The sequence below is a fragment of the Fukomys damarensis genome, unplaced genomic scaffold (genome assembly GCF_012274545.1).
Source record: "Fukomys damarensis isolate Sample0158 unplaced genomic scaffold, DMR_v1.0_HiC HiC_scaffold_14, whole genome shotgun sequence".
Lineage (NCBI taxonomy): Eukaryota > Metazoa > Chordata > Mammalia > Rodentia > Bathyergidae > Fukomys > Fukomys damarensis.
The window spans coordinates 31,442,492-31,468,760 of NW_022900926.1; the positions used below are offsets into that span (position 1 = coordinate 31,442,492).

The 26,269-nt window shown below is 39.6% G+C and overlaps 1 protein-coding gene across 1 annotated transcript in view; it reads right to left on the bottom strand.

Annotated features, from left to right (window-relative positions):
* Nucleotides 1-26,269, bottom strand: part of Esr1 (estrogen receptor 1) — a 277,400-nt gene that overhangs the window by 9,040 nt on the left and 242,091 nt on the right. The window contains exon 7 of the mRNA XM_033763164.1: nt 17,242-17,375. Within this exon, the coding sequence (XP_033619055.1) occupies nt 17,242-17,375 (134 nt within the window). The remainder of the gene's footprint in view (nt 1-17,241; nt 17,376-26,269) is intronic.

Consider the following 26,269-nt stretch of genomic DNA (forward strand, 5'->3'; position numbering starts at 1 on the left):
ATTATTATTATTATTATTATTATTATTATTATTATTATGGTTTCCAAAAGGAAGAATGTGACAGCAGACCCCAGGACAATTCCTCAGTTTATGGCAGCTTAACCACAAAAAGAGTGGTGGGGGTAGAGGGTGATTAAAAGGGAAGGTACAGCGAAGAAGACTAACCCCACAGCGGTAAGCAGTCTGGGCCAGGATGGCGCATTCAGCTTGGGTGAGGACGGCTTTCCATGCTCCAGAGGACCCTGCGATGAATCAGCACATGAACATTTGGGGTTTCCTGTTTCTACAACAGAATAGCACGTTTGTCCAGACTGCCTTCATGGCTGACAGTTTGATCCCTCCAGGACTGTCGTCATTCCTAGGATGGCACCATCCCTAGTGGAGTGTCTAGACAGCTCCGTATTGCTGCTGTCACTGGCCAGAGCTGTGCATGTCTACCATGTGTGGGACAGTCCCAAACCATGGAGGAGTCTCTCCTAGCCTCTTTATCGCCTGAAAGTCCTATTGAATATCCTATTGCAAATAGAAATTTTTAGTGAAAACTTTGAAAAGTGAAGTGGGGATGTAGCTTAGTAGAGGAGCACTTGCCTAGCACAAGCAAGGCCCTGGGTTTGAACCATTGCACCAAAAATAAAATACAGATACATAAAGAAAAGAAAAATGTTAAGTTTCAAAAAGCTTTTATAAGGCTATATTTATGCAAACTGGTTTACAGAGAGGGCAGCTTAAACAGAATCCATTTTATTAAAATTAGCAAAACTTATTTAGTTTATGCAACCTGTCGATTGGGGATACTGTATGTTTTCCAATTATACATTCCACTGAAATAATTTCAGTGCAATTGTGCAGGTACTACAAAACCCACACAATTGTTGTAAATATGTATAGAAAAGTAAAATTCTTCTAAACAAAGCTGTTATGAAATAGTGTACATCAATGAAAAGATATGTTATTGCCTTCTATATACTTTAAGTCATTTTGCAACATGGTAAGAGATCTATTTAGTGAAAAGTACATATTTAAATTATTTAGGGGTACTTTTCTATCTTGCATTGACATTGTCTCCTGAATTTCCCTGCACACTTTTTATAGACTATTATATGTATTACTATTTCTTTTTCCAATCTAACCCCTCTTGTCCATTGCTTATACAAGTGGTATGGTCTCTAAAGTCTTTTGAAGTTTGAGACCTACTTGCATTGATTGTAGTGAGATATTAATGTATGTTTCTTAATGTCCTAAGTATCCTATGTATCCTGTTCTCTTAAAATTAGATAGCTGTCACTTCCTCATCCTATATTATAACAAAGTGAACCCATTTGACATTACAGTTATAATAAAGCCCAGGTTGCTTGCAAAATGACTTCCTGAATTTTCTTTCACTGACTGGTTTCTGTTGCCCTAAATGGTAGAGGGTTCTCCTCACCAAAAAGCAAGCAAGCCCTTCTGCAGTGAACACCAGCTTGTGTCCTCTAATTCAGTTCATTTCTGACGCTGTGTTACCTAGAGATGGTGTCAGATCTAACAGGCGAGGGCTCATTTCCCAGGAGTCCTCCCCCACTTTTCCCTTCAGATGCCAGTTGCCAGCCCTAGGTTGTTTCACCTGTGCTTTAACCAACCAGCTAGAAGTCCAGGTTCCCACAGCTCCTTCCTTGCTTTGGCTCAATTAATTTGCTCAAGCGGTTCATGGAACTTAGGGAAACACCTAGTTATTTCTGTTGATTATTCTAAATGGCATTGCAATGGATGAGGACAAAGAAATGCCTAACACCAGCTGGAGAAGGAGTGTGGATTCCGTACCCTCTCCAGGGACACCACCCTCCAGGTACCTCCACATGTTCAGCTGTCCGGAAACTTTCCTTTGGGGATTTCATTTCAGGGGCCATGATTGATTCAGTCCTTAGCCATCGGTGGTCAACTTGGCAGCCAGCCCTATAATCCTGCCTGGTCTTTCCACTGACCAGTGTACATCCTAAAGCAATCATGGGATCACAAACCAGTAAGTGAACTTATTAGCACTTTAGAGTTTCCAAAGATTTTAGGAATTGTATAGCAGGAAATGGAGAAGACTAATTAAATATTTCACAGTGTCACAGACACTAACATGTTCACGGATCCAACATTGTTAAGGAAACAAGAAGTAAACCTGTAGGTGTTTGACCTACATATTATACAATTTGGAGCTGATTTGTTATATCCTACTCAAATGCAGAATGAAAAGTATTGTATGACTTACTGATGGTGAAATTAATTCATTTGTATGAAAGGAGATAAGTCCAAGGGATGTTTTGCATATCTACTATTGTTGAATTCATTTATTTTTATTTACTTATTTGGCCATTTATTTTTATGAGACAGGTTCTTGTTATGTTGTCCAGGCTATTCAGCCTGGCTTTGAGCTCATGATTCTCCACGTACCTGTACTACAGGGGCATGCCACTCCCATTTTCTCTATTTTTAAAACTTTAGGTTGTACAGTTTACTTAGAAATCCTTTATATTCCTAAGTGCTGACATTGCCACCCTTTTTTAAAATAGAAACTACAGTCTAAATTATAGAACTTTAGTCATCCATCCAGTCTTGTTAACCATTCATTCTGAATTTCAACATCCTTCCCAGCAATCCATTTTTTTTTTAAAAAGGGACATCCCATGACAACTGAATGTTTTGCTTGATGTAATTAAAAAATACAGCTGCCAACATTACTAAGGATGTCACAGGAATTGCTCTAGCCCATTAAGGAACTAAATCCATATTTTTTGATTTAAACAAGAAGTGTATTGTTTTCAGGAAGTATCTGTCCTCAGGTAGAGAACTTCTATCCTTTACTAATGTGTAATTATTTACCTGGAAAGTGAAGAACCTGCTCATAACCCAGTGTTTGCACAAATGTGTACTAATCACACTAGTGTGTATAAGACCACACTTACCAAAGTTGTCACCAAGGCTCTCTGGTCTCTTAAAATGAGAGAGATCCTGATGTATGGACACAGTGTCCCTGGTTCACGTGGGATTGCTATATCCCCATGAGTGCCCTCTTGGCACTGATGACTATAAAACCACGTTCTTCTGATTCAGTGACATTTGTTAATTTCATATAATTTTTAGTGAAATGTACTAGATGTTCCAGAAGGTAAATACTTGGTACTGCAACACATTCAAGATGACTCAGAAGATAAATCTCTTAACAATGTCTTCAGATTTGGAATGATGGAGTCGGTTGACTTGAAAAGAATCATAAATGTGAACATGTTTTTTAAATGCAAGAGTCATCTGCATGTTTTGCTGTTACATATGAAGTCTCAGCTCTCAAATTTTATAATAAAACCTTATGCCATTTATTTAAAAAGCCATTATAGATATATATTTTGCTTTAGAAGCTTATTTTTACTAGTTATATCTGTATGTCAGGCACATCCATGTTTCTGAATTTTCTATTCTTCACTCAGTTTCTATCCTTGAAGGTCAGAAAGCAGATGCCCCAAAGACACACTTGGTAGAAAACATGTCATGCATCTATCATAAAGCAGCTTGCCCGTGTTGTCATGTGTGACCCCTCATCCCAGGAAGCTGGCATGGTCTCAGAACACCCTAATCATTTTCTTTATCTTCCAGAAAGAAAGTGAAAATACACAGATGAATGTGTTTCCCTGGACCTACCTTTTCTTGACTATTATTTCAAGGATCATGGAAAAAAACACAGAGCAGGAAGCAGCTCTAACACATTAGGGCAAATTTTAGCTTCCAAAGATGACCACACCAGTATCTCCTATCTGCATGCTTGTCTACAAGGGAGTCTTCCTCTTCTTCGGACTCTTCCTATGGCGATCTGAGGAGCTTTGTCCTTTGAGTCTAGGCAGGCTCATGATTTGCTTTCAGTCAACACAATGGGCTAGAAGTGAGCCTGTGTGACTTCTAAGCCAATGTCATAAAAGGTCTTGCAGCTTCTCAGCTGGGACTCTTGCTTCATGAGGCCTCATTACCCTATAAGAGTTCTGTGCATCATATTATAGAGAGGTCCCAGATAGGTGCTCCAGATGACAGTTTCCCTTGGTCCCAGCCAATAAGCAGCATCAACTGGAAGCATATGAATAAAGATGCCTCAGTGTGGCTTCAACTTCCATCTATCAAATGACACCAAGTCTCCTCATTTGAGGCCTTAAATACGGTCTAGAACAGATAAGCCACTCTCTTGTGCCCTTTCTAAAATCACGAGCAAACTTCTCTTTAAAAAAAAAAAAACTTCTCTTTTAATTATTAAGTTTTGGCATAATTTATTGCCAAGAGCAGTAACCAGAGCATAATGGGCCATCTACATCAGAGCCTTGAAGAAGAAAGTGAGAGCCTAGGAGAGCCATGAAGGTTAGACTCCTGATCTGGCATACCGTGAGGTTTGCTAGCATTTTGGATAGCTCCTTCTCCATGTTATAAATTCTGCTACCTACCAAGGCTTTGGCCCAGCCTCATCAATGTAGTGTACTGCTTGAGTTCATCTTATTATACATGTGTGCAGTTAACAGTTTTTACAAGAAAGCCTAGGGCTTAACTTCTGTCCGGCTAATCATCAAAATATATGAGTCAACCCTAACTGGCAGCCTAAAATATCTGTGCTATAGTTTCCCACCAGAGAATAAGGGACTAAATCCTCAGCTGTACAATCCACAGGAAGTCCTGGTTGTCAGAAGTCAACTTTTTAGCAATTTTCCTGAAGGAGAATTTTTATGTTGAACAACTGGTCTATTTTATTTTATTTTTGTTAAAGCCTCTGAACCTCATAATGGAATGTGTTTTCTTTAGTTTGGCCAGGCCAATGAAATCTAGAGCCAAATGTGTGGTCCACCCTAGGAACTGTACAGAGGCACTTCTGTGTGCTAATCTGAACCCGGATTTATTCCCTTCATGTTATTCTCCCTCTATACAAACTTGTTCAACTATTAACCTACCCGTTTACATCATATGAAATTTGGTAAGCCACTTCAAATCCCTGAGGAGAAGGTAATATATGGCTAAACTAATGGAAAAGTTGCCTCTCTGTTGCTGCCAAATCAATGAACATTCTTAGTGTGAATAGAAGTGTTTAAAAAACATTATTCAACGCATCTGACTTGGCCTCTAATCCAGAAAAAAATGGCAAATGACCTAAGTATTTAGCTGATATGCACACGTCCACATCACCCTGATCTGAACAACCGACTTGGATGCTCTGTCATGTCCAGCACTGCGACCTCACAAAAGAGGGTGCACTCCCAGTTCTAGCCGGCATGTTTAATTCCTGAGTCACAAACCTTCAGATACATTTTCCCCTTTTACCTTGTTCTCTGTGACTATTTTGAAACAGACAAATGATGCCAAAATTCCCATTTTTAAGCAATAAGTCGCCATGTAAGTGGCATATGTCTTTAGCTATATCATTTCCATCATTTTAAATGAGTACTAGAGTGGATAAAAACTGAATTGGAAGACATTATGTGACTGTAACAAGTTAATCTTATCTTTTCCGTAGAAGAGAAAGTATACTGTATTGCAAAAATATAAAGACATGGGATTCCAGATCTTAAAGACACCTTAATACACTGGTTTTGAAACCATTTCAAAAGTAGGACCCCTGATTTTAAAAAGTGAACCTCATGTAAAACCCTCATATAAAAATTGCAAAGTCGGACTTCTGTGATTAATTCAGGAGAAATAACAAGGGCCCTTGAGCCCACTCATTCCGATTTTTCATGTTACCCTGTGCCCCCGTCCTCTAGTAGCCCTACAGCTCCTTTCATAGCACTTAGTTGCATCAGAAGAAAGTGTAAAAACCACTAATCCCCAGAGAATGAAAAGAGAAACCAGAGAAAACAAAACAAAACAAAAAAATTGCAAAAGACATATCTGATAAAGGACTGTTATCCAAAATATACAAAGAACTATTCAAACTCAACAACTAGGAAAGACTGAGCAGAGACAGTTGTCAAAAGCCACAGAATGTACAACACCAAGGGTGAACCCTAATGTGAACTATGGACTCGGTTATAATGATGAGTCGGTATAAGCTCATGGGTCGTAACAAGTGTATCAGCCTAGTGGGGATGTCAACAGTAAGGGAAGTTGTACCTGTTTGGGGGCTGAGAATATATGGAAATTCTCTCCACTTGCCACTCTATTTTGCTGTCACCTAACACTCTTCAACAAAGGAAGTAAAACTAAATTTTTTTAAATGTGAAGAAAATCCTAAACCACAGTGCAATTATTGTAACTTTGGAGAAACAGACTCAAACAGGGAAAAGCACCAGGGTTGTCAGATTCTAGGGCTTGAGGAAGGGTTTCAGGCAGGGGAGATAGTCTGGACATGACAGAGGTCACCCCTTTGGTAAATAAATAGAAGAGCTTAAACTAGAATCCAAACATCCTTTACTTCTGGCCTTGTACTCAAAAGCTGCACAAAGAATTTTCTAACTGCAAGGTTTGTGCAACAAAGAAAATCACTGCCAATGGCCTCTTCCCCAGAGATATTTGAGAACACTAACAATGTTTCTGGGATGATGCAGGAGCAATTCCGTTTTTCAAGCAAGATGGTGAGGGGGAAAGGAATGGATGCGAACAGGTATCTTTTCTAAAAGTTTCTTTAAGGACTTTCACCAAAATGTTAACAATGATTATTTCTGTGTGATGAAATTATGATTACTTGGGAGATTATTTTTCTTGGTGGCTTTCCTGTACTTTCCAAGTTCTCTGCCTTAGGCATACATTACTTTCATAATTTGGTGGAGAAAAAATTCTATTAAAATATAAAATCAAGGTCCCTTAATTCCTGTTATTTCACAAACTTTAACAACACCTGGATTGTTGGGGAAACTACAGCTGCTAAATTGGTACACCAAAGAATAAGAAGCTTCACATGATGTTACTTATTAGGTTTTCATATTACTTCTATCATCTCTAAATTGATCACGTTTCTGAAGCCCTCCAAGATTTGTTGTTTCTGCAGGAAACGGAAGTAACAATTTTTTTGCTAAAGATATTTGAAATGATTGCTTTAGTTGGCAACCTCTAATATGTCACTAACCTGAGCTACATAGCTAGGTACAAAAAGAACATAGGCTTCAAAGACTGACCATCCAGGGTCCCCAGAGGACTTGCGAGTTGGAAAGCTAAAGAGCCCAGCACCAAGATGTTGCTGGGAAGGGCTGAGTTCTTGGCTTTCATTGAGAATGGAGACTTCACTCTCTAACTCAGTGATTCACACTTGCTGTATCCCAGCAGAAAGGGCTGATGCTTCACCTGTCCAGATGAAAACCAGTGACACATTCTGAGTTTCACTTATCATTACTGTTGAAGCCAATTTTAAAGAATGAACTTCCCGCCCTAGCTGCCTGACCCACGAGTCATGCATGATGAGCTGTTCTTGGAGCCGACTGTTGTCCCTAGCTGAACAGTGAAGCCCAGTGTCTGCTCTCTGTTGCAGGATACTTTGGGTATAAACCTCACTTGATCCCCGAGGCCCTGGTGGGATTCCTCCAGGTGGAGTTTGAACCAGAGACTTCTAGTTACCAGAGAGGGTACCACAAGAGTGATGAGGGGTCACAGGTTAAAGCTGCTTCTCCCCAGCTTGTTACTGACTAGGAAAGAGCATGGCAGTCACAGGAATCCCCAGAGCCTGGAGTAAAGGATGTCACTGGGGGAGCCACGTTGCTCTCTGGAAAAATACACTTTCAGCTCTTCATCCGCTCCCTTTTCTTTCCCTATACTGTGGATTGAATTTAGGAATACTCTACCACTGAGCCACTACCCCAGCCCTTTCTATTTATTTGATTTTATTTTGAGACAAGGTCACACTAAGTTTCCCAGGCTGGCCTCAAACTTGTAACCTTCCTGCCTCCGTTTCTTAAGTAGCTGGGATCGTAAGTGTTTCGCAAATGTCTCTTCAAAAGAGTGGCATACGATCAAGGGCAAAAGGCAGAATCAACTCTCTGAGTATCCTGACTACTGGAAACAAAAGTAGTTCAACAGCACAGGTCATAAAATGTAAAATTAGCACAGAAACCTATAGAGGGTATCAAAAAGGAAAACTCTCTGATAAAAGATAATCGGCTTCTGGGAGATGTTTGTGTCGTGGTCTGTAGACTGCCTGACTGTGGGGACAGTCAGAAGACACTGACACTGTTCACTATCAGAGGAAGGCAGTGGCTGGCCCAGAGAAAGCTGTCCACTTGCTGGACTCTCCAGAATCTGTGCTCCCTGTCCCATAGGCCACAGGGCACACTACACTTCTCTTTGCATAAGCACTTTCTTGCCCAGCTAGGAAAAGTGCACACTGATAAAGTTCAGTAGAGCAGTAGGCAACATGTATCAGCAGCCTTAAAAGTGTTTATGACCTTTTAACCCACTAAATCCACTTCTAGCAATGGATCCACCCTGATAATTAAAAATGGGTAAAAGATATATGAAAATGAAGCATTATTTATAGTATCAAGATAAATCGCTTTTAACAACGTTAGATCTGTTGAATAAATCAATTTACATACTCGTGACCAATTATACAGCCCTGTAAAAGCTGATGTTGAGAGGAAGAACCTGTGCCTAATCCTAATTATGCACATGCGCCACATGATCAGTGATGAACCACAGATAGGACAACGGTTCTGTAAGATTATTATGGAACTGAACAGTGCCAATTGCTTAGTGACATCATCGCTGCCATAATGTTATCATGCAAAGCATTATTCACCTGTTTGGAGCAATGCTGATGCCTGCAATGCTGCCAGTCATATAAAAGCATACCACCTACAATTATGTACAGTAATTACCACTTGTTAATGATAAAAACAGCTATGTTTCTGGTTTATGTATTCACTATACTGTACTTTTTTTTTTTAGTCAGAATCTCAATACCCAGTAGCTCAGGCTGACCTTGAACTCACTATGTAGCCCAGGATGACCTTGAACTCACAGTGATCCTCCTGCCTCAGCCTTCTGAGTACTGGGATTATAGGCAAATGCCACTGTGCCTGCTATACTTTTTATTATTATTTAAGAGTATATTCCTTCTAATTGTTTAAAAAAAAAGTTTACTGTAAAACAGTGTGCTCTGTCACCCTGGTAAATATCTTGTATTTACTAAGCCTCTTAATGGCTTCAAGAGGCCGCAGGAGTGATTGACCTACTAGAGTGTCCAACCTACAGCCCCCAGGTGCATGTAGCCCTGGACAGCTAGTGATATAGTCCCACAAGATCACAAACTTGTAATGTTATTACATAATTTTGCTGCTGTTTTTCAGGACTCAATTGCTGATGCTCTAGCACAGACTGACTGCATAGGTTATAACTGGGAAGGCCCACTAGCGATGTAGTACTGACTCTGCCTCCTGCACCTGACACAGTGCAATCAAAACCCTCGTGTATCAGATATTACATGTACTGTGGGGCTGACAAATACAGTGGTGCCCCAGTTCACGAACTTCATTTGTTCTACAATTTTGGAAAAGATGCCATATTCATGTTTCTGTGGGAAAGATGACTTGTGGTCATGTTTGTCACCCGATGCAGACTTTGCAAGTAAAAGCGAAATTTTACCAAATGCTTCTGTTTCTGAACCAAATTGTTTACAAAACAAAAGTGTTTGTGAACCAAGGCACTACTGTAGATATGTATATTTTGTATGTATGCATTATATATATAATATATATGAAATTTTTTTAACATATACATTAGTTATATTATATGTTTTATATGTGGCCCAAGATAATATAATTCCTCTATCTTCAATGTTGCCCTGGTGAAATAGAAAGTTAGGTACCAATGATCTAGACCATATAAGTCTTTCGAAGCATATTCTGGTGTTGGTACATAAACTGAGTTCCCTCATGAAGCATTTCTCAGTGTGGTGTGTATCCCAGTTGCCAAGTGATGCAGCACTATTTACAAACATATGTATGCAATATGGGTAGAAAATAAAATAGTACCTAATGCAAATTGTTAGTTTATGTAACTAACATTCCAAGAGATAACTTGCATCAGGTAATAACCCTAGAAAGAGGGCAATATTATCATTCTATTTCATGGACAAGGAAACAGAAGCTCAAGAAGTTTAAGCAATTTGTCCAAAGTTGAACAACTACAAAGTAGCAGAAAGATGTGTGCCTTGGTGGCCCCCAAGGCTTGGGACAGCCTTTCCTATATGGCTCTGGGTCACGGACCACTGCCTTAAGCCTTCCCAGGCAGGCCTTGCATGTTGCCCATAGCTCTGTTTTGGGGGGTTCCTGCTGAGACCCCACTCTTAGGACTCCACTAGCCAGCCCTAAATCAGGGGCTCTGTGCAGGGCCTGGGACCCTGTGGCAAACTTCTGCCTGGCCTTCTCCTTTGAGATCTCAGTGGAAGTCACCTCGACCTAATAACTCTCGCATTCTGCACACCTCCAGCTCCAGCACAACTTGGACCTCACCAAGGCCAGCCAGTGGCACAAGCAGCATCCAAGCCTGTTTGAGCCACTATTTCAGTAGCCACAGGGCACTCTGCCAGCAAAAAGTAGGAAACAGAATCCTCCAACTGGCCCTGGGCAGCAAGGCCATGACTGGTACCTCAGTTTCTGTCTCTGAGACAAATGCGCCCTTCTGTGCTCTTGGCTACAGTGGGAAAGGTAGAGATGCCCTCGGGACTTCTTTCTCCATCTTGTGCTTTAGCACATGGCTCCCTTTATCTCCACCAACTTTTCAACAAGTTGTAAGCTTGGCTGCACCTTAGTTTTATTCTCCTGGATATATTGTTTTTACCCTTTGCCTGCACAGGCTCAGAATGCTCCAAATCTTTCCACTTTGTTTCCTGTTGCTCCTGAATGTCACTGTAAATCTGACTAAAAAAGACAAATAATACCCATTCTGCAGCCTCAATACTTCACTGTTTAGAAATCCACACCAAATCCCCTAGTTCACCTCTTTCAAATTTGGCTTTCCACAAAGTCTTAAGGTGTGTGCCAATTTTCTGTCTTAGTCCATTTTCTGTTGTTAATATAAATACCACAGCCCAGTAAAGTTATAAAGTAAAGAGGGTTATTTTAGCTCTGTTCTGGTCGGAACATCCCATCTCATGATGGCCTTCTTGCTAGTAGGGTCCCACAAGGTACCACGTGGCAAAGATAGGCAGTGTGTTTGCTTGGGTGTAGGTATTCTGATCTCTCCCTTTTCCGATAAAGCCACCATCTTTCAATCATAGAAGCATTTATCTAATCCCAGACATCTACCAGAGGCCTCACTCATCATATAATAGTTGGAATCAGTTTTCAGCTTCCCATTATCTCACAGTGGAGATTAAATTTCCACATGAGTTTCAGAGGGGACAAACCATATCCAAACCATACCACTGCCCCTGTCTTCCCCAGGCTACAGATATTTGGCTGCTTCCTACAGATCTCAGAAGCTCTATTGTAGGCCTATAATGATTCTATTCACAAGGATATGTTTCCTGGGGAGATGTGAGTTTTTAACCCCAAATGGAAGGGTTGAAATCCAGCCTCAGAATTTCCTGGCAGGAATTCATTTATCATCTGCCAAGAAAAACTGATTAGTTTATTTCACAGATATAAAAGCTAAGATATTTGTATGGGGAGGCTACGGATAAAGCACCTGAGCGTGCAGGGGTATCTACCACATGCTAGGAGAAGTGAGAGATGCTATACTAACCTGTGGTCATCTGAAATCATCAGTTATTATTTTACACATTAGGCTCAGGGAAGTGACTCATCAACAAGACCCTATCACCAACCCCTCCTATGGCAGAGCCACTTCTCTTGAATTCCAGTCTTCTCTGATGACAAAGTCTATATCACACCCCATTTTCAGGAAACTACCAGAGGCCATGAAGCTCCTTCAAGGCCACACCAGAAGCGGGTAGCACAAGGAGGCTCCAAAGTTGAGTCACTGACTCCAGAATCCAGCCAGCTAGAGAGAAGAAGGCAATGAACTATTTAATAGATTTAAAGTCCTATTTATCTCAAGATAATGATAATAATCAGGCTTCCTGATTATTGAGAATGCTTGGCATCACAAAGAAATCAGGAGATAATATAGTCAGGTCTTTTCCAGAATGACAACAATGGGTATTCCCCAAAAATGTGCCCAAGTGGGATTTCCAAGGCCCGTTCCTGTCAGAAGCCTTTAGCTGCTGAAAAGAGTGATCCTCAGTGTTTCAAGCCAATATGTGTCAAATATGTTCTTTCATTTAAATATAGGGACTCTTTGAATCATTTTTCTTATTTCTAAACTTAGGAATACGAATGCTCTGCATAATTGTCTAACAATACAAATAATCCAACTCAAGAAAGAAGACATATTCTTTGCAGTGAGAGCTTGTTATAATTAATCATGAAATAAATGCTTCGTTGACCAACATGTTGCCTTTGATAAACACAGAAATAGTGAACAGGATTCATCAGATCTAGCATCATGTGTTTTTCATGCCAGAATGATGATTACAGGAGACAGCACACTGACAGAACAGAACTAGATAGATTACAGACAATAGTTGGCACTGTTTTACACTTATGTCTAAAATAGTCAACATCCCTTTGATTCACCAAATAAGCACCAGGGTACACAATTTTAAGATTGGGCCACGGTTCTTTCTAGTGTCCTATTTCCCCTACTTTTGTCCTTGGGTTTTTAAGTATATGTGGATTTTAGCTCTGCTTCATCTTTATTATTCTATCAGTTGAAAGGGAAATGTTGTCTGAGCATCAGTTTGGATGGGTTTTGGTAATCAAAGCTACCAAATGTCAATAGCACAAGACATTGCAGGAGTATCAAGTGCTCCTCCTACTAATGGTGGTTCAGAGAGCAGGCAGGCACACAGATTTCTGTGTAGCTGAAGTAGGCTGTGGGTCAGAAGGAAAAGGACCTATAGTGAAATAACACAGAAAAGGCCTGGAATCAGAGTGATCCCTTGTCCGGGGAAATAGTGTATAGTTAAAAGAAAGTGAAGCACGTAAAACTCTTCAGAATTAAATACTTTTGGTCAAAAACGTGTTTAGAGGAGGGTAGAAGTGATTATTAAATTGAATTGAAGGCCATACCAAACACTCATTATAGATTTATACATATAAGGATTTGATACATAAATTTTTTCTGAGTCTTGAAACACTCATGAAAGGGGTAGTATCCTGATTGGGAGTGTATTCTGGGTGGTGATGAAGGTAAGAAGATAGAGGATCAAATGGCAGAAGAATCATGGTTATTCTGCACTGATTTACTGCAGTTTTCCTCAGTGTCTTACTATATTAAGGTTCAAATCACAATCAGCTATTACTCCTGAGTTCAGCCTTATTCTAACCTTTTGCTAAATATAATTAAACAGCACAATTGACCATCTGAGGGGTAATGGTCACAGTTACTACCCTTTAATGTTCTATCACTACCCTTTAATCCCTGCCTTTTTAAAGCCTAGTTGGAAGCCTTTAAAGTGCTGTGTTAAAAAGATGAATCCACTCAGTTTCTGCCAGATTCTCATCCTTGTTGATAATGCCTATTGCTGATTGATGACTATTATGATCCATAAACTACATCAGACACTCTCTACATCATTCTCCTTTGTTTATGATAATCCAGGAGGATGAGCATTAATTTTTCCATTGAATGGTTTAATATTTTCTAGAGCTATAGTTCACTGAAAAGCATGATGTATTTCAGAATGGGAAGAACAGCTTGGGGAAAAAGAGGACTTTCCAGGTCATATTGGCCATGTTTAACCAATAACCATTTACTAAATCACTGAATAATGCAACATTTATTAAATCCCACAGCCTAAAGACAAAGAAGTTTTTGAAAAAGTGTAAATAGCTCAAGGGAAATTAAGAAATACTTGTGTAAAGAATGAGAAAATGATCAGGTTAAAGAAAAACGCTGGGGGGAAAAAACTCACAAAACTATGACATTCATTTTGGACTATGAGGCACAAAGTTCCAAAGGAGGAACTCAATAAATGTTAAATTACCATATAAATGATTGAAATCATCAAACTACTCAAGTGCTAGATTGTGTGGTACTAAGAACTCAAACAGTCTAGAGAAATAGATGCAAATGGACTTGGGTAGTAGCAAGACTTCCCCAATGAGCTGAGATCTGAGTTCTCCTAGGGGAAGTAGAAGGGGCTGAACGATTATCAGGCAGAATCAAAGTCACATGACCACAGGCAGGCACAGAGCCACCTTCTCAGCCTCCTTCTACAATGTCCCTTCCTTCTTCTTGCTGCTGTTTCTTCCCAGCCTTTGCCCTGAGTTCAACTGCTCTGATCTTGTTCACCCTCCTCTTGAGCCCTGTCCAGCTAGTTCTCACAATGTCTTGAAGCTACCATTGACCTTGGAGAGGCAGCTTTGGGTTATCTAGGAACACCTCTGTCCTTTATCATAAAACAGTAGTGTTTGTCTTAAATTCTAGGCTTTTGGAAGTAATGCAATAAATTATTCTGAATAAAGGAGAAATCATGCACACAACTAGAAAGGGAGTATCCCATGAAAATTCTGGCCCTTGGGAGGCCCTTTTAGAACTTTCAAAACAAAATTTCTAGCAGGTCCTCACTACAATCTTTTAATTTTCCTTCTACTTCTGCCCCAAATCAGGGCCAAAATGGACACGGCCTTCTCATACTTTGGTGACAAGGAATTTAGCACAAAACCTGAGGTTTCTCTGTCCAGAGGTTTCTCTGTTCTGAGGTTTTGCTACTAAGGTATAGGAAGGTGTCTTCTAACTCAGATTACCTGAATCATTTTTAGTGTGGCTTCTGTTAGAGATACCTAGAGTCAGTCGCTTTTTTATTTTTCTGACAGGTGAAGAGTTGCCCTAGATGGAAATCATACAGTTTAGGTTTTCAGAAAAATCTGTGCCTCTATCAGGGAAAACATTGTTGGTTCTGGTAACCTTCTTATGATGATTGCTTGTATTCTTAGAAACAGGCTACCAATACCATCCTTTTGTGTTTTAGAGTCTTGTCCACTTTGATTTTGCTGCAACGGGGACAATCAGACACACTAGGAGCTGGACGCAGAAGAGGGTCTGCTTTTCCTGAGCACAGTTTTATGGTGAGAAGAACGGTTTGCCTTTGCTGGGGTTGAAAGAGTGCTTCTGTTCAGGTGTTGCTGCTCTCCAGAGCCAGCAGCACCATCCTTGATAGAAAAGATAAGCTGCTGCCCTGTTATCTCATGAAAAAGATAACTGCTAGCTATGTCCCTATACAGTGCCTCATCTTTCCAAAATAAGATTCCAACCCGTCAAGAGTGAGCAAGCACGCAAGAGAGCTGGAGAAAGGTGGAACAAATCAAGGAGGACACAGTATAAAGTTTCAACTGATGTCACAAGGAGCCAGAAGGGGGCCACATCCCACAGTGGGAAGCCCAGTCTTGAGGTTCTGGAGCCAATTTCCAATAAAAGACTCTCTGATGAAGGCTGAAAGTCAACCCCCACACTCCCGTTATAAAAAGCCTAGATCTATAAAGCTAATGTTTTGAAGGTTAAATTTCTGACTGTTTTGTGCAATATTTAAAGTAATAATAATAAACTAACAACTGTCATAGGAACAGAAATCAAAAAATGCAGGGGAAGGCTATATTTTTGTAAAGGAAATAGTGTTCATTAACAAGATCAATGCATGTGTTTGTGTTGATTCTACAACTCTGAATAACTTCACTTCCTGTCTGGGGTAGTCTTTCTTGGTTAAAGTAGGGGGAAAATCCCAAGTGCAGCCTACTTTCCACTGAGTTAAGAGATTGCCCACATGAACGCTGTCACATGTGCCGGCCCTCCACCAAAGAAGGAACAGGATCAGGACCTGGCAGCATGCACCGAGTGGCACTGCTCCCAGAACTCTCATCCAATAAAGAGCCATTGTGGGAGTTGGACCCTTCAACGTACAGGACAAATGCCTCAAATGAAAAGCACAATGCATGTGAGTGGAACCTGAAACTTGAATGAGTGGTAATCACTTCCTCCGCGCAGATCACATTATTTTCCTTGGAACTTCATTCTGTAATTCAGTCCTTTCCTAGTGCAATAGTACTGATTTCCATTTTTCGGCTAAGTGAGAATGATTAGAGTGATAGCCATCAAACAATGTGGGTTACTAACCCTGTTGTGGAAGAGAAGTGGAAAATTATTCAGGGAGATAGGAAGAAATTGGCATTCATCGGGAGCAGACAAAAATATTTGGAAAGATAAGGAAGTGTTGATTCTCTATGGATGTGACCAAGCAAGCTGTAGTTCTGCAGCTGAGAAATTTGAGACTAGAGATAATGATGTAAGAGCTACAGCAGGTCCAAAGCTCCAAAGAGCTGGAATTTCCATAAAGAATGATATTTGAGGCACAGAGTGGGGCTGGAGGTAGCAGTCCCCACTAAAGGCATCTGTGGTACAGCTGACACCCCCTGGTGAGCTTCAGGTTGCTTGGGCTGCAGAGCTACCTCTTGGATCCTCATGCGGACGGGACAAGGAGGAATGAGGGTGCAGACTCAGTCTGAGCCATGGTTTCCATCTGGGTGACCTGCGGTGACTCTTTACACAACAGCCAACCTCACTACAGAAAACAACAGAGAAGCAAAACGAAGGAGATGCTGCTCTTAACTAAGCTTTCTCAAATGAATAAATAGGTGGGAACAGCAGGATTACTGCCCAAAGACTAAGTGAAAAATGCTCCTTCTGATGCACCGATCTACCACATTCTATGTTCCTCCGTTTGGGGACAAATTTTTTTCTTTCTTTGAAACTTTAAGCCAACTATATTTTTAGCTAATCAACTTTAACCAGAAATATGGGCCATCTCAAATAATTATTATCTGAAGCTTTAATTTGGTCATGGTTATTTTTTCTAGAGGTTGAATCCAGAGCCTTGCACATGCTAAATACAAGCTCTCTACCACTGAGCCACATCCTCAGACCCCATGTCATAATTTCATAATAGGGTCACTTACTCTACCCAAACAACTATCAATGGATATATGCCTACATACATGAACCATTTTAAATTTTTAAAAATCCTCTGTCTAGGAAAAGATGCCAATATTCCATGAAAAATGCTTAGAATCAATGTCCAGTATCATTATTCATTCATCATATTTGACCAACATGATTCTCTTTCTAAGTAATCTACAATGATTCCTTAGGTTATTTTAAGTGTGTGAGTAATTTCTTTTAATTTATGACATAATACCTTTGTAGAGGAGAGACTATATCTGGTTGAAAATTGACCCAGCATTAAGTTCTCTCATGTTACCAACTCACCAGAATTAAGCAAAATGATAGATTTGAGGCACACAAACTCCTCTCCCTGCAGATTCATCATACGGAACCGAGTTGATGTCGCCAGCAACATGTCAAAGATCTCCACCATACCCTCTACACATTTACCTTGATTCCTAGGAAAACAAAGTTTAAAAAGAATTAAAAGACAGAAAAGCTTCTATGAAGCATAAGGAACACATTCACAAAAATCTACCAGCTCCATGTCTGTAAGTGACAAAAATCTCCAGCCCATTCTCTTCATGAGTGCATGAACTTTCATTTGAATCTGAGAAGACAGGGCAGAAAAAGGCTTCACAGCAATAAAACATTCTCATTGCAAATTCTTAGAAGAGATGCAGTGTTCAGTCACCAAATCTACTATGACAAATACGGAGTTCTTCAGTCTATAAGTAATGCAAAATGATTTAAGATTCAGGTAATGATTTTTCTAGCACATGTTCATTGATTGCTGACTATACTTCTGTGGGGATTAAGGGGACAGGCTTTGCTTTCAAATGCTCCAACTAATACACCAAGTCCTAGATGATGTTTTGAAGTTCTTTTGACATACAGGAAAAATTAGGATACAATGGTACCTCAGTGTTCGTTATTCATTGGTTCCAGAGAATATAGTAAGTACCGAAAACAAAGAATACCAAACAAATTGTTTTGGATGAAAAGGGCGGCAAGTCATGAGGTAATTGACACCATCATGCACCAAATGAATGATGGGTACTGGAACAAAATTTTCACACCAAACTGTATTAAGCACTAAATTTGATGAGTTTCAAAACAGTGGAATACCGAGGTAGGAATGTATCTATGGACTATAGCTGGGCTGGTTCACGGGTGTTACAGAAAATGGTAGTAAGGAGTAACCAACTCCATGACTTTGGAGTTGATGCTAAGACAATGCAGGTTCACATCGCAAATTGTTAGAAGAAATCCAGGCTTCCTTCCTACATAACAGAGCTGTGATATGAAGGGCTTAACTTTAGTACTCACAATTATTAAAAAGGAGAACTCAAAGGATTATAACATGTATTTTAAAGTGCACATGTTAGTATCTTATCATTTGGTTGTTTCAGAAATTAAGGGAGATACTATATATGAAAGGAATGCATTTGTGTGGCAAATGATGTTTTGAAGAATTTAAAATATAGGAAGGTACTAAAATACTCTATTTATATGTAAACATATTTGAAATACGTAAACATTTAAAACATGAGCACAAGCACATTATTTAGTACTTGGTTTTACCATTAATTAATAGATCTTAGTGTACTTCATTAACTGTTTTTAACAACTGCACATTTTTCACTGAACAAAATGGTATATAGTCATTTGTCACTTAATGATGGGGACACATTCTGAGAAATATATCATTAGATAATTTTGTCACTGTGTAAACATCAAAAAATTTACTTAGAGCTGGGCATGGTGGTGCACTCAGGAGGCTGAGGCAGGAGAATTGCTGTGAGTTTGAGACCAGCCTGGGCTACATAGTGAATTCCAGGTCAGTCTCCACTAGATAGTGAGACCCTGTCTCAAAAAAACCAAAACAAACAAACAAACAAAAAATTTGCTTAGGCCACACAATGTCACTATGCAATATAATATTATGGAACAGCATTACACATGTGGTCCATTGTTGATCAAAATGTTTTTATATGGTGTGTAGTTATCACCTATTTAGCTAATTCTTTCTTGGTTAATATTTGACCATGAATATTGTGCTGTTAAAACATCTCATTCAATGACAACCCTCGTGCTTATGTCTTTGAACATGTAGAGATAACTGCAGAATAAATTTCTAGAAATAGAACGTATATATAAGAAGCCACACATATTTTTTATTTTGATGGTTGAAATATGCTTTGAAAGAGGTAGTACTATTGATAGAACCTCTGTTGTTGTTCCTGGGAAATTGAACCCAGAGTCTCACACATCCTAAGCACACGCTGTACTGCTAGGCTACACCTCTAGTGTCTGGAGAAGAATATATTGGCATGAGATCTTTCTCTGAAAGGCCTGCTCTTGTACATCACCTACAGTTTTCTACTGAGTTATTGGTCACATTTGTATTGGTGCTTAAGATTTCCTTATATAAGATAGTAATTAGTCTTATGTTATACGTGTTCTCATGGTTTGTAGCATGTTTCTTCGATTTTGTTTCTCATATCTTCTTTTACAAAACATTTAACCATTACAGGATCGAGTTCATCAGTTTTCATTTATGGAACAGTATGTCTTGCTTGAAAAGGTTGTTTCCCATTCTAAGAGCATATAAAAATATCTTATGTTTCCTTTTAGTAAGGTTCCGTGCTTTTATGTTTAAGTCTTTGATCTTCGGGAATGTATTCATTTTTTGAATAAATACATGTACTTAAATATAACAACAAACTACATAATTCACCAATTTAAAGAGTATGGTTCAATATATTCATTGCTCAGAATTGTTTTTCTGCTAGAAAAGTTTTATTTTACTAACATTCTTTTTATAATTTTTAAAAATTATTCATTAAGTTTATTGGTACATTTTAGGTACACAATATGATGATGTTCATCATTGGGAATTAGTACCTGTACATGATATAACTTGGTTCCTACTTTTTTCCCCATTCCCGTGCCTTCCTTTCAACCCCTCCACTTTTCCCTATTTACAAAGACTTTGCTTCCATTTTTTTCCTTTTCTCATATTTATTCATTTCTCTTCTTTCCTTTCCTCTACCTCTCCCACTTCCCTTTCCTCTACCTCTCCCACTTCCCTTTCCTCTTTGGAGCTTTTCTCCCTATTTCAAATTATCTATTCTATAGGGGAAAGGTAGTAAGGGAAAAGAAAAAAATAGGAGAAAATGAAAAATTGGAAATAAAGTGTTTGTAAATGGGGAGGGGAGGAGGGGGTGAAGGGAGGGCTGGGGCAAGGGGGGAAAATGAGAACCAAGACCTGTCATGTAAAGGTACAAGATCCCAATGATGAATGTAACTGTACTGTATACCTAAGATGTATCAATAAACTCAATTAAAAAATTATCTATTATACATTTGGCTCCTTTTTTACACTTTCAGTTTCTCACACCAGAGAAACTGTTCAGTATTTATACATGTGTGTTCTATTTATTTCTCTTAAGAGTATGCCCTCAATGTGGCTAAATGGATGAACATTGATGCCGTACTCTTAAGTAAAATAGAGAGGACTCAGAATTTATTTTGTTATAAAAGATGAGATAAGAATTCAGCTTAATATTCTTTTGAGGTAAAGAGTTAGTTTTAACACTATTCATGGAGCAACCTTTTTCTCACTGACTTGTAATATGTAAATTACCTTTCACACATTCATTTACTTCCTACAACTAACTTCTAAGAATAATGCCCCCCGCCACTTTCCAAATGAGGGAATTAGCACTCAAAACTATTAGGTCAAACCACACTGCCTATCAGCCAAAAAATAATAATTTCAACAATAAAGATTTTTTCTATCTTAGTTTCTTGCCCACTACAATTGACTCAAAAAGGTTTATTGAGGGTCTATAATATACCAATACTTGGGCTAGATATCAAGGTACAGAGTAGAAAGCCATGGGCATTGTTAAAGACAAAAGTGGAAACAGGACTCATCAGGAAAAAGACAGATTCAAGGCAATGCGTACATTCAATGTATATGGAAAGGCCCTCCACAGCTGAGGTCAGACTAGGAATAAATATCCCATTCAAGCCGGGTCAGTGCTCAGGCAGGTGCCAGGACATGTTCAGATGAAATTTAGTGCATAAGTACATAAAATGCTTAGGATGGAGCATAGCATGCAGTAGGGCTGATATTTCAGTATTAGCTATAGATATATTGATACGGAGACTCTTTGTCAAAGGAGAGCTTGGCCATTAAACCTGAAATATGCTGGAAATCAGTGTGGTGTGCCTTTTACTTTGTGAATCTGGATGCAGGGGAACACTATATCTGCAAAGATGAGACTTTATACTGCTCGCCACAGGGATGAGGCAGTGATCAAGCCATAGGGAGGCCATATTAGAAATGGGTTTTCCTTGTCATGTACTTGAATTTTTTAAAAAGTTCTACATTTCTTTCTAGCGAAAAAGTAAACAAGGATAGGTGAAAATGTTTGGAGGATGAAGCTTTAAAAATAACAACTCATAGCCAAAATAGAGAAATGTTCCTTTCTCAGTGTAAAGTCTCTGTTTACTTAACAGACTGCACACCGGCAGGGGAGGAAGGCTGGGGGTGGGAGGAAGCCTGAGCCCACCTGCTGGGAGCAAAAGTTCAGTGCAAAACTGAGAAAGTCAAATCTTCCTTCTCCTGCCATGTCCCTTGTCAACAGTCTTCCACATTTTCCTATGAGAAACTAGTTTTTAACTCCTCCAGCAAGGAGAGATTTTTCTCAGCCCCTTCTTGCTAGGTATTCTGTTATTCCCAGCCAGCAATTATTCTCTGCGGATGTATGCTTGCTTGGACACTCGACTGTGCCTTCTGAGAAGTGCATACCCCAAATTCTCAACTCACTTCTCCCTCTGGTTGTGTGTGTGTGTGTGTGTGTGTGTGTGTGTGTGTGCGTGTGTGTTCCCTTTAGGGGATGTGAAGAGGGGCATACATTGACCGTTGATAACAGAGACCTGACAAGAGGACCCTGAAGCCCGCCTTCCACATAAACATGTATTTCACATGCTTGGGGTGTGAGTCAGAACTTGGAGAGCTGGGGAAGTGAGTATTCAATGAAATGAAGCTGCCATTTTCTAAACAATACTGTAAGAGCTACAAGTGTTCCTCATGTCTTCATAAGAAGCAGCTCATTATCCTCTTCAATGAGAACAATCCAGTTGGTCTAAGCACTTCAGCCAATCTATTCTTTGTGTAATAACTAAAAATTCTGTACCTTGATGAACTCAACGATATTTTCAGTACATCTCAGAATGTTCCCTGTATCCAAACAACTAGCTGGTTATGTGGCACCTGTGGGTCTCCCATCAGTATTATTACCTTGGGAGAAAGCTTGCTGTGTGATCTAGTGAACAAAGTGACATGTCGAGCTATGATCTAATACACATAGAGGTGGACTTTGAAGACAGACACTTGTCATTTGCCTGAGGTCATTACACACTGTGATCAAGGCTCCCTCTTCAAAATCCTGCAAAAATATTCCATACCATCTTCCAAGAGCAAATCAGACTAGAGCATTTAACTCTGTTTCTGAGGAAACGATACATCTACCATATCAGAATTGGGGTGATTACTAAGAATCTGAAGGTAACATTTCTGTAAGACAGGATCAGTCCAAATCCATGAGCAAGGAGCTCCTGAAGCTGAAAAGCACATGGGGTATGGAAAAACAAGATGTATTTTCAAAAGAAGCACAGCTTCAGTGACAGATCAGAAGTAGTTTACCAAGCAGACCAGCCGGCGACTCCCACTGTGAGACGTGACAGCCTGCAATGATGAGCTCCTCTAACGATTACATCCGCCTGCTTTTCAGAGCACCTTGAAATCCCCTTGCGGGGGACGTTGTTCTGCCACGCGCCCTCTCCAAATGCAGTCCATTTGCACTTAGGTAATGGTAGGAAGGAGCAGGACTTGAAAGAATATTTACTCGTTGCGTGTCCTGGAAGTTTTTCCTCTATAAAAATGAAAGCCTGTTTTTCAGAAGTCTAGAGGTACTCTGTCTCCTCACAGGAAAAAGGAGCTCTGATGATAGAATCTGCACTTGTTTATCTTCAAAAATACACCTCAAAAAAAATAAAGTCACCCATTAGCCTCCCTTTGTGTAAAAGGAAATTAAATGCAAACTGAAAAGACAAGGGAGATCAACACAAGACATTTAATTTAGCTGTATAGGGGGAAAAGGACAATATGGTTAGAAAACATAGTTACAAATTATAATGCTGTTTAAAAATCAATAAATGGTAAGATCAGTTGTATTTTAAAAACCCCTGTACTTTTCAATGCTACAAGAACTCTCAGCACATGCTTTTAAATATTTGTATGATCAAGAGGTCTGTGTATATAATGCTATGAAATATGGAAGAATGCACTGTAAATTATAAGGAATATATATAGAAAGATGCAAATTTTAAAAAGAAATTGGGTTACACACGGGTCTGGCTGTCTGGGTGCAAATGTTGATGCCACTATGTACTATGTGACCTTGAATCAATTATTTATTCCTGAATGAACGTATAGACAGACTCACCCATACTGGACTGTAAGTTAAATAAGAAATATTCAAGTCATTGGTATGTGATGATTACAGGATACAGCAGTTAGTCCATGCAGAGTAACAAAGAAATTGCTACAGGAAGTGGAGTACAGCTCTACAAAATGATTACTTCCTAATTCCAAGTAGTAGGAGACATATTATAGCAAGCTAGGGAGCTCTCTACAACATTACAAAACATCTGGTCTGCAAAACTTGAAAGGCAGACCTTGCACACAGAAAAGTAGTGAGAAAGGGTCAGACTGATGGTGTGCAGTGGCCACTTTGGCTGCTATTGGTGAGGTATTACAGTAAAGAGGTGTGCTCCAGCAAAACTGAATGAGTCCAAGCAGACTTACCAATGGGTATAAGCAATGCATTGCCGTAGTACCTTGCTTTATAGATTGAATCACTTCCATCTGGCATAATGAGTAAAGGCATGAATGAGTAGGTAAAATTTGACCTGAGTCTCAAATCGTTGATTGACTGAAGATGAAGGAAGTTTTAGGAAGATTAAGCGTTATTAATAAAGGTCAAGAGGTGGGAGAAAAGAAGACATTCAGCAAGCATTGAGTAATCTGGCTGGTAGATTTTGACATTTAGAGGACAGGAGCTTACAAAAAGAGCTGAGAGCATAAAGAGTGGCTAATAAAAGGCTTATGAGATAATGAGACAAGATACTATTTAAAGGAAGAATGTAAAGATCTTTCAGTGGGGTGATAGATTTACAAGTGCTTTGGTTGCATTAATTTAGCATCAGTGTGCAAAGGAGAGCAAGAGAAAGAAAACAGTCTGGGGAAAACTGAGGTAGGAGGAGGAATGAGCCAGCATGAGGAAGTCACCAAGTTGTTAAGCAGAAGACAGACTTTTGGAAATTCCTTTTGAAGGAAGAAGAGACAGACGTGGGTGAACAATCCAATTTGAGGCAAATAAAAGACTTAAAGACTTCTGTAGATGTGTGATAGGATTAGTAAAAATATGATTAAGAAAGTAGATAAATTGGCCGGAATGGGAACTCAGAATGTTTGTCAGTGTCCAGTAGAAGAAATATTTACAAGTTTAAAATTTCCCAGGACAGGACTACCTAAGTGAGATGACAATAAGAAAACCAAAATTATAGGTCTGAAACTTGGAACAGAGGGTAGAGTTAAACATAGGTTCAGATTCGATTTTTTTCTTCCTTAATAGTGGGTATTTTTTTTTAAATGAGCACATGAAAATGTACTTATTTTTGAGTGATTCTCTAGTTTATTCATTTATTCATATTTACTTCAGTTCTTCCTTTTGATTAGCATTAAGTTTTTAATGTGTAGCACAATAAAAATGTGCAAATATATATATTTGTGTGTGTATGTACATATATTCTGCACTCACAAAAGTGTACAGAAAGAAGTCCTTAGACATATAACACCAGAGAATGTAAGCATTTAACATTTTAGTAAATATGGCTAAACGATTTGCAAAAATATTACACTAATTTACACAGCCCATAAGAGAGCATGAAAACATCTGTAAACAGAGATTATAGAAATAACTGAGTAAGTGGGACTTGGAAAGAGAGTGAACTAATCAGGAAAGGGGGAGAAGAAGAGAAAGAAGGAGAAGGAGAGAGAGGGAGGGAGAAAGGTAAGGGGAGATAGAGGGCAAATGAGAAGAAACAGACAGCAGGAGAGAATTAGGGAGCAATGACATCTCAGGCCTAAGAGAGAAATGCTGAGCCAGTCGAGGAGGGATGATCAGAGATGTGGCAAGACTGTAGAAACCAGGTGCTGGAGGGCTGAGCATTAAAAGGACACCTTGAGACTGCAGGAAAGAAAGGCAGTCACAGAATATAGGTGAGAATTATGTCATCGTGAGAGAAGGAAGTCTACGGGTTGAGTCCTGGACACAGTTCCACTTCAATTTTTTTTTTAGCCAATGGCAGTAGCATGATTTGCAGAGCTTCTGGGCAGGTGGACTGGGGTCTGAGGACCTGAAGCTTCTGCCGGGCCCCTGGAGGCATAAGGCTCTTTCTCCTTGACAGTGCCTGCAGTTCCTGGCCCTGGCCTGGTCTCTTCAAGTCCATTTCTTACTGTCGACCTTGAAATTTGTGTGGCTTGGTCCTTCTGCACACAGACATTCCAGAATTCTTCTGGTGCTGCCCTTGGGTTATCATACCTCGCCCTCCTCAACCCCACCTGCCCTTGGCTACCTCCTGTCCAACCCTCAGGATCAGGTGGGTTCCAGGAAAACCTCCCCAATAGCCCCCCATTCTCTGCTCCTTTCTGCTTGGATTTATATGCTTTTCCTCTGCTGTGAGACTGTCCTTTATCAGTGTCAGCAAACTTTTTCTCCAAAAGACCAGAGGGTAAATATTTTAGGCTCTGAGTGTCATTAGTCTCCATTGCTTTTATTCAACTCTAGTGTTTCAGCGCCAAAGCAGCCCTAAACAATGTGTGACCAATGCATGTGACGATTCCAACAAGACATTATTACAGAAGCAAACAAAGAAACAAAAATTGTCTGAATTTGTCCTGGAAACCATATAAGGGGGGATAAAAAATATATATAGTGAATGCTTACATTTAAAAAATTATTACAGTAGAAGATGTGGTGCCATTAATCCCTCTCAAAATACTCCCCTTGCTTTGACCATACTTATCCCATAGTCCTTGCCACTTTTTGAAGTAGTTCTGGAAGCTCTTTCGCTGGTGTGTTTAAGAGGTGTGATTAAAAAAATACGGTGAGGTAGAGGTTCCATTTGACCCAGCCATCCCTCTGCTGGGTAAGAATCATATCACAGTGATATATGAGCACCCATGTTTACAGCCGCATAGCTTGTAATTGCT